General features: G+C 37.2%; 1 protein-coding gene across 1 annotated transcript in view; it reads left to right on the plus strand.

Annotated features, from left to right (window-relative positions):
• Positions 1-14,842, plus strand: part of galnt18a (UDP-N-acetyl-alpha-D-galactosamine:polypeptide N-acetylgalactosaminyltransferase 18a) — an 81,956-nt gene that overhangs the window by 33,467 nt on the left and 33,647 nt on the right. Inside the window, exons 2-3 of the mRNA XM_017473507.3 lie at positions 4,827-5,022; positions 8,738-8,904. Coding sequence (XP_017328996.1) covers positions 4,827-5,022; positions 8,738-8,904 — 363 coding nt within the window. The remainder of the gene's footprint in view (positions 1-4,826; positions 5,023-8,737; positions 8,905-14,842) is intronic.

Here is a 14,842-nt window from a genome sequence, read left to right on the forward strand (position 1 = left end):
AAAAATCTTTAAACAAAAAAAACTTTTTTGTAAGAAGAGTTTATTTAACATTTACGGAAGGAGTCTCCAGTGTCAGTACTTTGTAACAGTCAGGGATAAAGCTGTGACTATGTTTTCTGACATCTTCAGGACAAAGGAGTTTATGTTTTTTTTGTGGTTTCTTGGTTCTCTTATTAGCTTCAAAAGAGAAAGAAGAGAAGCTACATGTGCTTTAACATAAGCGACAACAGAACTTGTTTTGTGGACGTTCCACAACATTAGAAGAATTAGAATTGTTTAGAAATTGACAAATTGCTGTGGTATAAAGCAATAAAATGCTTTAGGATGTGCAGTGATAGGAAAATAGGATTGAACAGTAACTCCACTTCATCATATTCCTTACTTCTGGAATCACTCAATTTGTAAAAAGCTCTTTTTTGTTTTATGGACATATATGTTGCTTATTTCCTCACAAAAAAAAGAGATACTGGTATTATTTCATGTGAGCTTCTTGCACCTGTGCATGTTTCAAGCAACATCCATCACAGTTTCATTCTGGAACCCAGAGCTATCATTTCTGCATCTCTCTCTCTCTCTCTCTCTCTCTCTCTCTCTCTCTCTCTCTCTCTCTCTCTCTCTCTCACACACACACACACACACACACACACACACACACACACACACTCTTCATCTGTAACTCACAAGCCAACAGCAAGTCTCTGATTTAATTTTTGTTGAAGATCATGATGTTAGTACTTTAAATGCACTTGGTAAACAGTATTTTTTTTTTTCCTCTGGGCATTTTGAGAGTTTCGTGTAGGTCGTGAAAACGTACAGGGTATTAATCACCCACATAGTTTGACCTTTTTCACTCTTGGCTCACCGGCATCTGTGGAGGCGTATTTTGCTTCTGCTGGAGTGAGTTTTCTGCAAAGCAAAAGGCTCATGCTGAGTTTTTCACTGCTGTTTCCGGTGCTGTCTATTTCTGTTTCAGACACACAAGTCCAGTTTGTTATTTCAGTTACAGGTGTAATAGTAGTAGTTGTTTTTTTGTTTTGTTTTTCTTGCTAGTACAAATTACCTAGAAGATGTGTAGAACATGATAAAAAATAATTATCCTTAATAAGCCATGGCCTCAGCGCACCTGATGCATAATGGATGCAGACTTACTTATGACAGGTAATCAGGTAAAATGCAATCTGTGTAAAGAGATAAACTGTGAATGGTCGGTTCTACATAATGAATCAAGTAGATATATTCTAATCAGGTAAGGTAATGCCTCGGATGAGCCGCCTTCATAGACATCTACGTAATGCTAGCAAAAACAATGTAAAAAGTTATTTGAATTTACTGCGTCCATTGGTTCCACATGATTGAATTGAGTTACATTAACACAAATTGTTTTCAAACATCCAACGTGATTTGATCATATATTTTTTAATAAACTCAAACTGGTTTCTCAGCTTGGGCCCAGGTCGCTAACATTCTGCAACAGCCATATTACCTCTGCTCAATTCTACTGCACATGTGTTCATCGTGTTGATTTGATACTACAGTTATAGTAATGTAATTGGATTAAGTTAATACTATGTAAATAGATCACAGTCACTCTACAAAATTCAATCTACTAATTATAAATTTGGTTAAATTAAGTTTAGTATAAACATTGAAGTCACATTTTGATGAGAAACTTAATTTTTTTATTTGTATTATGGTCTGTCTGAATACTACATTCTGATTGGCTGGAAGGTGTGCTCTCAAACGGTTGAATGCACAGGTAGTTCCTGTCAGTTTAATCACCGTTCTAAATGAATGCGCTGCCTATAACCAACTGTAACCATAGTAACATACAGTTAAACATAACATACAACATAACATACATGTAACATACATACATTAGTTTCATTATTAGTAGAGACGCGGCACAGATGCAGGCAATACACACACACACAATCTCTCTCTCTCTCTCTCTCTCTCTCTCTGTCTGTCTAATAACTTTATTATAATTCATTCAAACGATTGTAATCTTATCACACTACTTTTTCTCTGTGTATGATTTAGAGTGGGCAGAATTCTACATCTAACGAAAATGAATTGTTATTTTTATCGTTTCAGTCAAATTTTGCACTGCAAACGTCAGTGACAGCTTTAACCTGTCAATGCTGGCATGTGAGCGTGGTATAAGCGGGATAATCCACGGCTAGGTGTGCGTTACACGATTTTAACTCAGTCCACGTCGTGCACTTAAATAGTGTAATGCACAACTAGCTGTGGATTATCCCTTAAGTAAACTATACCTAATATTTTCTCTTAAATCTGACCTAATCTGACATATTCCCTTTTTTCATTGTTAATGATCCTAACTAGCTAACACTGGTAGTGATAGTCAGCTGAAAAACCCATGAGAGCTCATTACAAAGAAGTACAGAACAGTGAAGGCACTCGTGACCATTCTCACAGAAGGGAATCATTATGAGTGTTTATATTTACACTGAAGACACAGGTTTGATGCCCACTTTGGCAAAAATGCTGCTGTACCAACAAGAGTGCTCCGGTATCTGGATTAGTCGCACTGGATAAATGAAATGTAATGGTATGAATAAAGAAATAAATGGACAGTGGTACTGTAGCCTTCTGTTGATCATTTTCAAGTTAGGTTTCTGAAATTAAGCCCAGCCAGTCTGATCTAAACTAGTCTCTAACTGTTGTTGTTAACAACTAATGAGAGGTAGCCTATTTTGAGTATTATTAATGTTATCATAATGCCAGTAAGGTGATGTGGTACATTTAATCATTTCTAAATAACAATGTGCCTTAATAAATAAACAGCCTACCTCATTGATTTAAAGTGATGTCACGATAGTTCCTGGTATTTCTGGTAACTTGGTAACTCTAAATTCTCATTGTGTGACTTTGTGTACATGGCAACAGGTTCAAGAGGTAAAAGGTGTATCAGTATTGTCGAAGTTCAGCCACTTATCTGCTAATCTCCAAACCACGGTGAGGTATAGGATCACTAAAACTCATTTTCAGTCCAGTGGAACATAGACGTATTAACAAATCAGTTTGCATGTGTGTTTTTACACACACGCACACACACACACACACACACACACACACACACGAACCTCTATTGTTAAATCAGTGCAGTAAAAATCCATCCAAAGTTAAAATCGTTTCTCTTTCCATTCTTTTCATACTAATGTGAGTTTAAACCACTGAATGATGTAAAGGCTTCAGCATGAAAACAAATAGGAACAAAACGTCTTGTGAATAAATTATTTCTACTGTATACACACAAATGCACTAAGTAAAGCACTGTGCCAGTCAAAGACAAACATCAGCGCTCAGAGCCACTAAATTCAGATATCTGCTTTTGTTTGTTAGCACCCTTTAACTGTCACCATTCGTATGGCTCTGCCAGGGAGTTACTCTATAAATGCTGTGATATAATCACGGTGACTAGCGCTAGACCAGTGCTATCTCTTTCCCTTTAGAATTCAGCGCTGATTGCGGAGGCAGTGAAAATTACAGCCTCATTTACCCAATTATGATTCAGTGTAGTTGTGTTAAATGAAAAGGTTTTTTTTTTCTTTCCTAAAGCAGAAGAGAGAAAAAAAAACAACAAATGCACAGCTGGCTTTGTGAATAGGAGGTTTAAAAGGGAAGGTGTTGATACAGTTGACGCTAGCTGCTAAAACATTGCTGACAAGAAGATCCTAGAGAGAAAAATCAGAATTTCAATGGATGAGACGGCAGATTTGTTTTTATTCGTGAGTCAAGCAACAGTAAAGAAAACAGTGAGGTAACAGTTTGGTGTTGCGTTGCTTAATAATAAACAACCCCATCTTTAATGCTCTCAGGTCCTAGATAAAGACTTTTCAAACTGAAAGTGGACAATACCAAAAGCAAATGAGCGTCAGGTCTGGAGTCCTTACTCAGTCGTCTCCCCCCCCCCCCCCCCCCCCCCCCAAGATTTTTTTAGTATTCAGTCAATGTAAATATGACTTAATAGCATTCAATAAGTTAAGAAATCTTACTTTAATGTTCAGAATTTAGTTCATGTGTTAATGTTAATTAGACTAATGTGTTTTCTGTTTATGAGACCAGTTACTGTGAAACAACTTGTTGAAATGGAGAGAATAAAGTTTTTATTTGCATTTCCTTCAGAATTGTGGAATTAATTATTATTCATTTAAAAGAAAGCATAAAAGGCAGAACTATCGGTATCGGTTATCGGTATCGGTCGATATCACTCTGAGTAATTGGTTATCGGTATCGGCTGTAATTACTGTTAAAAAAAATCAGCATTTCACCATTTGGTTTTCAGTGGCCATATTCAGTACTTATTGTTAATTATGTGGTAGTAAACATTAATGATGGGAAAATATACAGCACTTGAACTCCATTATCAGTCAAAGAGCCATGCAGTACTTATTTATCCAGATCAATGTTAAAGTTAATAAAGTGTTTGCAATGTTTTAATACAGTTTTACTGTTGAAAACCTTTGTGTGATTTTCTGTTAAATATAGTTTCCAGTCATTGTTGTTCATTATTGTTAACATTCCTCCACAATAATCCCACAAATAAGTACATAAAACACAAAAAACATCAGGGTTTTCCTGCAAGTGTAACAGTCAACATTTCCAGAAGAACTGTGGCAGGTTCTCCAAGATGCTCAAAAAAACTTACCAGCCAATTTCCTTTTTAAAAACTGTACAAAGTGTACCTGACAATACTGAAGCATTTTTTTTAAAGCAAAGGGATTTATGACCAAAAAAGTTTTTTTTAAATACATGTACAAACAGCAATAAACCACATATGCTTTTGTTTGTCCCGTGTGTAGAGAGGCCTCAGAAGGACAGGGAAGATGCAGCTGATCTTTCTCTCTCAGACTCTCCTTTGTTCCTGCGTTGGGGTCGTGACCTGGGGCCCGAGAGCCGCCGTGTTGCTCTACACAAGTTCCAGTATTATGGATACAACGCCTACCTCAGTGACCGCCTCTCGCTGGACAGAGCCATCCCTGACCTCAGACCAGACGGGTGAGCGAGTCACAGCACAGTGACTGATCCTCTCTCTATCCCTCTATCTCACGCTCATTCACACTACTCCTCCATTACACTCTGTCTCTCTCAATCACTCTGACGTCATGTCATTTATCTGACTTATAAACGATGCGCTCACACACTGCGCCTCTGAGCAGCTTAAGCGTTCTGCTCAAGGGAACCCTGTGAAATGGTGCGTGCTATCAGCTGGAAATAAACTCATGACCATTTGAGTCGCTGGGCTCCTACAGCTTCGCTTCTTCTCTTTTCTTTGCTTCATAACTAACTCTGTTTTTTTGTACGTGGTCGTCTCTGCGATGTCGAGCAAGCTGAATTCATTTGATATCTTGCAACATGAATCTCGCAGGACCTGTCAGGTCTGAATAATTTATAGCTGTTACTGAATAGCATGTTTTCGGATGAATAACTGAATAATAAGCCACAGATTTACAGGGTTAAGGAAAACAGGGAGGAAAAAAAAGAAAGACTCTGATCTCAAGAAAGGAAAAATATATTAATATTAGTCATGGGCATTTGAGTAATTTTGTACTCAAGCGTGCAAAAAAAGCCCGAGCAATTGGTGTTCAGCAAGTCTGAACGTACATGAAATGATTTTGCTTTACTTAATAGCACTAGTTTCAGAACAGAAACACATTTCTGGTGAAATTGCAAAAATCGATTTTTACAAATTTACACCTTAAGGTAATATATTTCATATATTATTACATTCAGACATTTTGTATGATTACTACTCATCTATACTCTATAAACACCATCTCCAGCCATTTATATTGAACATAATGTATTTATAATAAATATATTAGTTTTAAAGTGGATATACTGACTAGACAGTTTTCACTGATACCACCCAGTGGTCAATAATATTCCTTAAGCAGACCTCCAGTGCTCATAAATATTTATTAGTGAGCTTACAGTATATTTCATTTTAAGCGTTGTGTTAAAACCACACAGGTTTATGTACTGTAGCTTTCATGGACTCAACAAGGAAAGAAGCATTTTTTACATCTTCATTTATTCATACTTTTATAACCTGTTGCTATTGCATTCATTTTCCTGTTGGTTAATTTTCTATTACAGCAGCTCTGACAGTAGTGCAGCTGTAATCTAATATAACTCACAGGGTTGTATTAATGTGCTCATTCTAAGGAGTAACAACTTACATAGGGGCTTGTATGACAGACCCTTAATATAATCTTAAGACTAATTAGAAACATCACACATAACTAAAAATGGATAAAAACTGTGGTATGGATAAAATTTTTCAGTTTAATATTTTGACGGACTGTTAAAGGGAAACTTTAGGGCAGTAACAGTAACTCTGCTTTGTGTTGGATTAATAGTGTTTATAAGAAAAAGAAAAAGGTATAATCATGATTTGATGAAGCATTTCGTAAGAGAAATATTTAGATAAAATTCTTGGAAGGAGTCTCCAGTGTCAGTGCTTTGTAACAGTCATAGGTGAAGCTGTAACTTTAAGGGTTTTTTTTATATCTTGATGGAAGAGTTTATAATTTGCAGATTGTTGGTAACATTACAGCTGTGTTGTTTAATTTTTTCAACTTATTAAGAAAGTGAGATGACTAACTTGTTAAATGTAACTGTAAACTGACACAAAACTCTAACCCTAACCCTAACCCATTCTTTAATAAATGAAAACTTGTACTAGTTTCCAGTTTACCTTGGAATAAAGATTTCGAGACATGCTGTTGTAGGAAATTTATAATTTGGGGGGAGGTAACAGTAATTCCACTACATCACACGACACTGTTATTGATTATTTTCCTATAACAGCACATCCTGAAGTGTTTTATTCCTTATTCCAGATGTTCCGGTCTTGTGAAACAGAATAGTTTCCAATCGTTTCATTGAAGATACTGAATAATTCTTAGTAATGATGAAAACGAAGTAATAAGCTACAGATTGATGGATTAAGGAAACATGCATAAAGCAATTCAGAGTCAATTCCAAAATTTTAATGGGTTAAATAATAAAATAAGTCTACTTTAAGCATAATTTTAAAAATGGCAACACATTGGCGAGTCTAGTGCCGCTGTCTGACGTAATTTTGGAAAAGAAAACCAGAGCCAGCATTTTCAAACAACAACCAACGATTTTGTTGAGAAAAACAAGCACTTCACCTTTCTGTTTAGAGAGATGACTTCTTGTTTTCTTGTTATCTCAAGGCTGCTGTGAAGAATATGCGCTCTGGTACAGATGTGACAGACTCCTGGCAAAGTTTGCACTCAATATTCGGTCTGTTTTCACGGAGAAAGTGAAAACAAAGAAAGCAAAGTATCGGCACCCCTGGCTTTTGTTTTAGTCCCTTGCTGCCAATATAGCAAACTTGACTTGCCATGTCTTGTGTTCAGTACGTCACCCTGTGAATAACACCATGGCAAAAGCCAAACAGAAAACAAGTTTAAAAACAAAGTCTGTTTTTAATTCAAAGAAAATCAGTAGTTACATTAAACTTTTTAGTTGTTAGTATTGGCCGATAAAAGAAAAAATTTTGTTAGTCGACTGGACCCTCTTACTTATTAGACATTACAAAAAGAAGTGCTCACTGCTGTTATTCTTTCTAAAAAAAATTGCAGTACTTTTAATGTTTGAAGAAATATTATGTTCAACTATGCAGTATCCCGATGTGGTATATATCCTGGTTTATACCACAGCACTGTTGTCACGATCTCCCCTGCAGACGGCGCTGTGGCGCGCGACGTGCACGGAAAGCCAAAGGGTGCGCGCGTGCATGAACCAGAGTGCGCGAGCGCACGCTCTTTGAGTGCGTATGGACGATGTTATCTTTGTTTACAATGGACACGTGCGTTAGTTTTGATTTCTGTTCTGTCTCCTCCCTGTTTAGTTATTGGTTGGTGTTCAAGGGCGTGCCATTATTGTTTCCAACTGTCTGAGCAAGTCGCGCAGTATTATATGTAAATACATGTATCTAGTAACAAGCTAACGAAGTCTAACGATACGTATGTGTCAACTACCTTGATGTTAAGCGGTCGTGTTGTCGTGTCCTGTTTTTGTTTCATGCCTTGAATCCAGCTTTCTGTTTTGCCCTCTAATCTCGCTTCATGTTTAAGACCGTGTTTCATGTTTATTGACTTTGTGTTTGGAATAAAAACTTTGATCTGCACTTGCTTCCGCTATAGTCTCATTACGTAACAACTGTTGAGTTCTTGATTCTGATTGGTCAGAAGGTGTTGATTAATTTTGTGTAACAGCATCTCTGACAGTAGTTCAGCTTTATATTAATACACTCTTTCTAATACAATTATTTATATAGTACAAACAAACAACAAAAGTAGGGACAATGTATACTTGTATATGTATGGCGGCGCTGCACATTTTTAAAAATTGTGTAGTTGATATGGTGAAGTTTTCGGTAAGGAGATGTTTATTTAAAAAATATTTTTCTTATTAACTTCAAGACTTCAAGAACAGGAACTACCTTCACAGGCATTCAACAACTGACAAAAAGTGCCATGTGTCGTTCTTTAATTAATAAAAATTGTAATCGTTTGTAAATTTCCATGGTATAAGAGGAGACTTTGGGACATGCTGTTATTGAAAATAGTAACTTGAATTGAACGTTACATGTTCAATTCTATAAACGGTGGCAGTAATTTTGGAGCTTCAAATTTGACTCCTATCTTTACTCTTCTTTACTTTTGTTCCTCGTCAGGTGCAAAAACATCTCCTACCACGCCAGCTTGCCTCAGGTCAGCATCGTCTTCATCTTCGTGGACGAGGCTCTGTCTGTGATCCTGCGCTCCGTCCACTCGGCAATGCGCCGGACGCCCTCGCACCTGCTGAGGGAGATCATCCTGGTGGATGACAGCAGCAACAACGGTGCATATATGTGCATATATTACACACACACACACACACACACACTCTCACTATCACTCGCTCTCTCTTTCTGTACACTCATTGCTATGCTGTAGGGATATGTGTTTGTCTGACAGGTGTTATAATAGCACACATCACAAGGACATGTGTGGATCCTTCTGCAGCGTCGTATCAGGATGACGAGCGTGGCAGGATGAAGCGTGTTTGCTGGCGCTCGCTCTGCATACAGATTCACCTTACACGTTCATATTCCTTCTTTTCAGATGCTATGGATTTGCATAGCATGTTTGATTAATTGCAAACCTTTTCATTAATTGCAAACCTCTTGCAACATAAATTTACAGCAAGGACCTTAAAATAGATTTTTAACGATGCAGCATTCACAACAACAACAAAAAAAACAAATCAACTAGATTCAGCATTAGATTTTTGTGTTGTCAGTGCAGTTCAGTGACCTCAGCTGGTCAGGACATTATGGAAGTTAGTGCCCACCACATTTGAAGGAAAATATAGTGCACAGATTTATCACACAATTGTGACTTTACATCTCACTGTTACTTATTAATTATTTAAACATTGCAACATAGTGCTTCTGTTTAAAATCAATTCAAACCACAACAAACAACAAGCAGTGTGTAAACAAGTTCTAAAAATCTGATTTATACTTGCTGTTAGCTGCATATATAATTGCGCTCATTTGGCGCGTCAATTGTGCACGTACCTTTTTACTATTCCAGCCTTTTGTTGCCCTGTCCCAACTTTTTTGAGGCATGTTGCAGAGATCAAATTAATAATTACCTTATATTTTTCTTAAAATGATACATTTACTTAGTTTAAACATTTGATATGTTTTCTATGTTCTATTGTGAATAACATATGAGTTTATGAGATTTGCAAAACATTGCATTCTGTTTTTATTAATTACCGTAATTTTTGGACTATTGAGAGCACCTGAATATAAGCCGCACCCACTAACTTTAAAAAGATTTTAAAAATTTGTACATATATAGGCCGCACCTGTCTATAAGCCGCAGGTGTCCACGTTGTAACATGAGATATTTACACAGAAAGATGTTACACAGAAAGATTTTTTTAAACTTTGAATTAAATACGTACCGTAAATGCTTTTTTTCCGAACAGTGCCTGTAACACGGCTGGTTAAAAAAATAAAAAATACAGTTGCCTACCAGGAAAAGTCATTGATCGCTATCTTCATCTTCCTCCTGCGCACTAAAACCACTAAAGTCGTCTTCTTCAGGGTCGGAAATGAACAGCCTCAGAATTACTGGTATTTCGTCACACACTTCCTCAGTCTCTCTTTTGTTGTCGCTCTCAATGTCACTTATGTCTCGAGGCAAATTCGCCCTTAAGCTTGTGCTGTCCTCTTCATCACGCAGCAGTCCAGCCTTTCGAAACCCGTTGGTGATAGTAGATTTTTTGACACTGCTCCACGCTGTTAGGATCCACTGGCAGACTTGAGCAAAAGTTGCTCTTCGCATGCTATTTCCTTCTTCGACAGCCAGATCGATCGCCTTTAACTTGAAAGTTGCATCATATGCATTTCTTCGTGTGTTTTCCACTATGAGGGTGTGTGCATGAAGCGCAAAATGACTGATCTGAAGAATTTAGTGTGAGTGCGTTTGATTTAATTCGAACAGTTTCATTGGTCCACTGTGACCTGTTTGGTAATCTCATTGGTCCGATGTGATGAGGCTAAATGTTTTGGCGGCATGAAGCTCGTTAGCCTGTAAAAATCCATAAATTAGCCGCATCATTGTTTAAGCCGCAGTGTTCAAAGCGCGTGAAAAAAGTAGCGGCTTATGGTCCAGAAATTACGGTATATTTATTTACATTTTACACCATGTCCCAACTTTTTTGGAATTGAGGTTGTACTTGTAGGTTCTACTCCAAAGTCATTTAGAAAAACCAGTGCTTGAGACCAGGTATTCCATCCCATTCGAGCTCACGTATTTCACGTGCGCCTTCTAAGCCATTGCCGATGTTACGGCTATATCTGAAAACTATCAGACCAAAGGGAGACCAAACCTTGTGGGCATGCCACTCTGTTTAATCATCTGACATGACAGTCACTGATACACTGCATGAATATTCAGTCTGCAATAATCTGCGTCTGTTTTTTTTTGTTTGTTTGTTTATTTTAAAGCCAATGTGAAGAGGTGGAAGCGGTCAACCACAGTTCCATGAAAAGGCTCAAGGACTCCAAAGTAATGAACAGATAAATGTTTGGCCTTCAAAGTCCAACTGCTTATTTATCCATGATTTTATACAACTTTTAGACCGCATTTCAGACGAAAACAGTGCTCAAGTGGTAGACTAGATAGATGGATGGATGGAGATAGATAGATAGATAGACAGACGGAGAGACAGACAGACTGTAAAACCAGATAAGTTAATTTAGCTCAAAAAATTTGAGGAGACTAATGACCTCAAAATTTTCAAGTTGATAAATCAATTTCTGTAAGCCGAATACACTTAAATGTAACAAGTCTGAGTTAAATTTTTGTCATATTTAAGTGTATTTGGCTTAAAGAAATTGATTTATCAACTTAAAAATTTTGAGGTAATTAGTTTCCTCACATTTTTTGAGTTAAATTAACTATACGGTTTTACAGTGTAGACAGACAGACAGACAGACAGACATACATACATACATACATACATATATACATACATACAATAATTATATCATGACACTGCCCCCTGTCCTGGGGTGGGATATATTAGGCAGCATGTGAACAGTCAGTTCTCGAAGTTGATGTGTTGGAAGCAGGAAAAATGGGCAAGTGTAAGGATCTGAGAGACTTTGACACGGGCCAAATTGTGACAACCAGAATTATTAGGACACGCCATTAAATGAGCAAAAATGAGTGAATTAAGTAAATATTACACACTGTCCTTTTTAAGATCAAACAATACGAGAAATTACATATATGTGATTAAAAAAACATTTCCATAATTAGTGTCTTCCTAAATAATTTTATTTTTATTTGATCATAATACACATGTAGCAAAATTACATCCATATGGAATATTTACACTAAATGCAAACAAATTGTCATCCTCTCTTTAATGAAAAAATAATAATACAGCAGCTGGAAATATATACTTTTAGATTTTGCAGGAATTAAATGATGAACTGTAATTAAATGATGAACTATAGACGTGATGTATGTATTTATAGCATTACATTTGTATCAGTGTACTGAATTTAACCCTATATAGTATATACACTGAATTCTTTCAAACTTGTCGAATTCAGGGATGTGGTCTGAATTTTAAGTCCCAATACGTGAGTATCGAGCGATGAGAAATCAGGATCTGATCCACCCTGCGTTCTCTGCAGTCTCTCGAGTTTTCTAAATGAACTCAGCACGAGTCTACAGAGTTTAATTTTCTCCCCAATCTGTCAGCGAGATGAAAAATGAGGAAAGACAGCGTGTGTGTGTGTGTGTGTGTGTGTGTGTGTGTGTGTGTGTGTGTGTGTGTGTGTGAGTGTGTGTGTGTGTATGTCTGCTACTGATGGAATAATTAGAAATCTGATTAAGTTCTAATTATTGTACAAAGCATTACAATCAGACACTCACGACCCCAGGAGGCCATTTTAAGAGTTTAGGTCTTCAGCGTGGGTGTGGGTGTGGTTTTAAGGTTTTAAGGATCTAGAGTGAGGGTTAGAGGTGTTAAAAAAAATATCACAGTTTCACTGTATCACAATACTGAGTGACCTTTTAACAACATACAAGCACAATTTTTTTCAAATATATTTACCTGGGTTTTAATTTTTCTTCTTTCTTTTTTTTTCTTTCCCAATTTGTTTAGCTCCTTTCGAACACCCAAGGTTGCTCCACAAAGTGTGTAACACAAAATAACATCACCTTTTTTATAACCATTTTTTTAAAAACAAAAAACAAAACAACAACTAGAAAACAATGCAAAAAGTAGCTTGCTAGCAACCTTGACTACTGGTTTACATAATGTAATAATTTGTGTGATAATAGCTAGCTTGCTAGCAACCTTGACTACTGGTTTACACAGTATAATACTTAGTGTAGTGTTAGCTAAATGGCTAGCAACCATGACTATTGCTTTACACAGTATAATACTTAGTGTAGTGTTAGCTAAATGGCTAGCAACCATGACTATTGCTTTACACAGTATAATACTTAGTGTAATGTTAGCTAAATGGCTAGCAACCATGACTATTGCTTTACACAGTATAATACTTAGTGTAATGTTAGCTTTGAAAAGTAAAATTAGCTAAGTTAAATACTTGGTAAGCTAGTACTGTGCTGTGTTTAGTTAGCTGGCTAGTATATCAAATGCTGGAAATAAGATCTCAAACCATGGAACCGTGTGTGTGTGTGTGAGAGCGCGTGCGTGTGTGTGCACGTTTGTATGTGTGTGTATGTATGTTTGTGTGTGTTTAAAGATTATGATGGATGTTTGACGCATCTAAGAAGTATAAAATCATGACTGAGGTTTAGAATCAAGTGTTGGAAGACTGAGCCGCTGCAGCATCCTGTAGCTTCCCAGCTGACTGGGTGCTACTGTTTGTTACCATGGCAACGGAAAACTGCCCAGCAGGTTGGACAGCAACCTGGACAGCAGGTGTTCATATACCGTATTGAGACACCACTTAAGGTAGATCTGATCAAAAGTCTCATCACAGTTATAAATCAATGCTCCTGATCCAATGTGCGCATGCTGGAGTGTAACCATGGCAACAGGTATACAGTAAATAATGTTTAGGTTAATGGTTTAGGTTATGTACTCCTGTAAGTACTCTTCGATGCATTTAACAAGAGTAATAAAAATAAATTACATTAATGTTCATTTTGATCTGTTTTAATATGGAATTTAAGTTGCATTTCCACATTAGCAGGATTACTGAATTTATTTTTCAATAGCTGTCAGTGGCTTTTTTATCATAACATTTTATGATAGACAGTCAACTTTGAATTGAGCTATTTTAGCTTATTTATAGGCTACAGTGTGTGAAAAAGACCACAGCAACTGTAATATAATGGTAGCCATTACACAACATGGCGTGAATTAAACAAGTAAAGGCATTTGGTGTTGTGCTGTTATAAGAAACTAATCAACGTCTGTGCAGCAAAGAGTTACTGTTACCATCCTGAAGTTGATTACTTTCCTATAACAGCATGTCCCAAAGTATTTTATTCCTTTTACACCACCGTAATTACAAATATAATTACAATTATAAAAAATGTAGTCACAAATGTCATCATAATTTTTTTATCTGTTTGTAGTTGCATTTAATGTTGTGGAACATCCACAAAAGAAGTTCCATTATAGCAGATATAACAGACGTTCCTTCACCAGCCTCCATCCATCCATCCATCTTCTACACCGCTTATCCTTCCTTCAAGGTCACGGGGAAACCTGGAGCCTATCCCAGTGAGCATCGGGCACAAGGCGGGGTACACCCTGGGTGCCAGGGTGTCAATCCATCGCAGGGCATACTCATACACATTCACACACAAATTCATACACTACGGACACTTTGGACACGCCAATCAGCCTACCATACATGTCTTTGGACTGAGGGAGGAAACCGGAGTACCCGGAGGAAACCGCTGCAGCACGGGGAGAACATGCACACATGCAAACTCCACACACACAGGGCCACAGGGCCAATCGAACCCCCGACCCTAGAGGTGTGAGGCGAACGTGCTAATTACTAAGCCACCATGCACCCCCTTCACCAGCCTCTCTTTTATTATCTCTCTTGAAGTTAATAAGTCCAGAAAATGCAACTTGTCATGTTAAAGAAAAAAAAAACAACAACCTCAAACTCCTGTGTCCTGAAGATAAATTTACAGCTTTACCTATGACTCTTACAAAGTACTGAGACTGGAGACTCCATCAATCAACCTGAACAATCAATCCATCCATTTTC

The sequence above is a fragment of the Ictalurus punctatus genome, chromosome 8, assembly GCF_001660625.3.
Source record: "Ictalurus punctatus breed USDA103 chromosome 8, Coco_2.0, whole genome shotgun sequence".
Classification (NCBI taxonomy): Eukaryota; Metazoa; Chordata; class Actinopteri; order Siluriformes; family Ictaluridae; genus Ictalurus; species Ictalurus punctatus.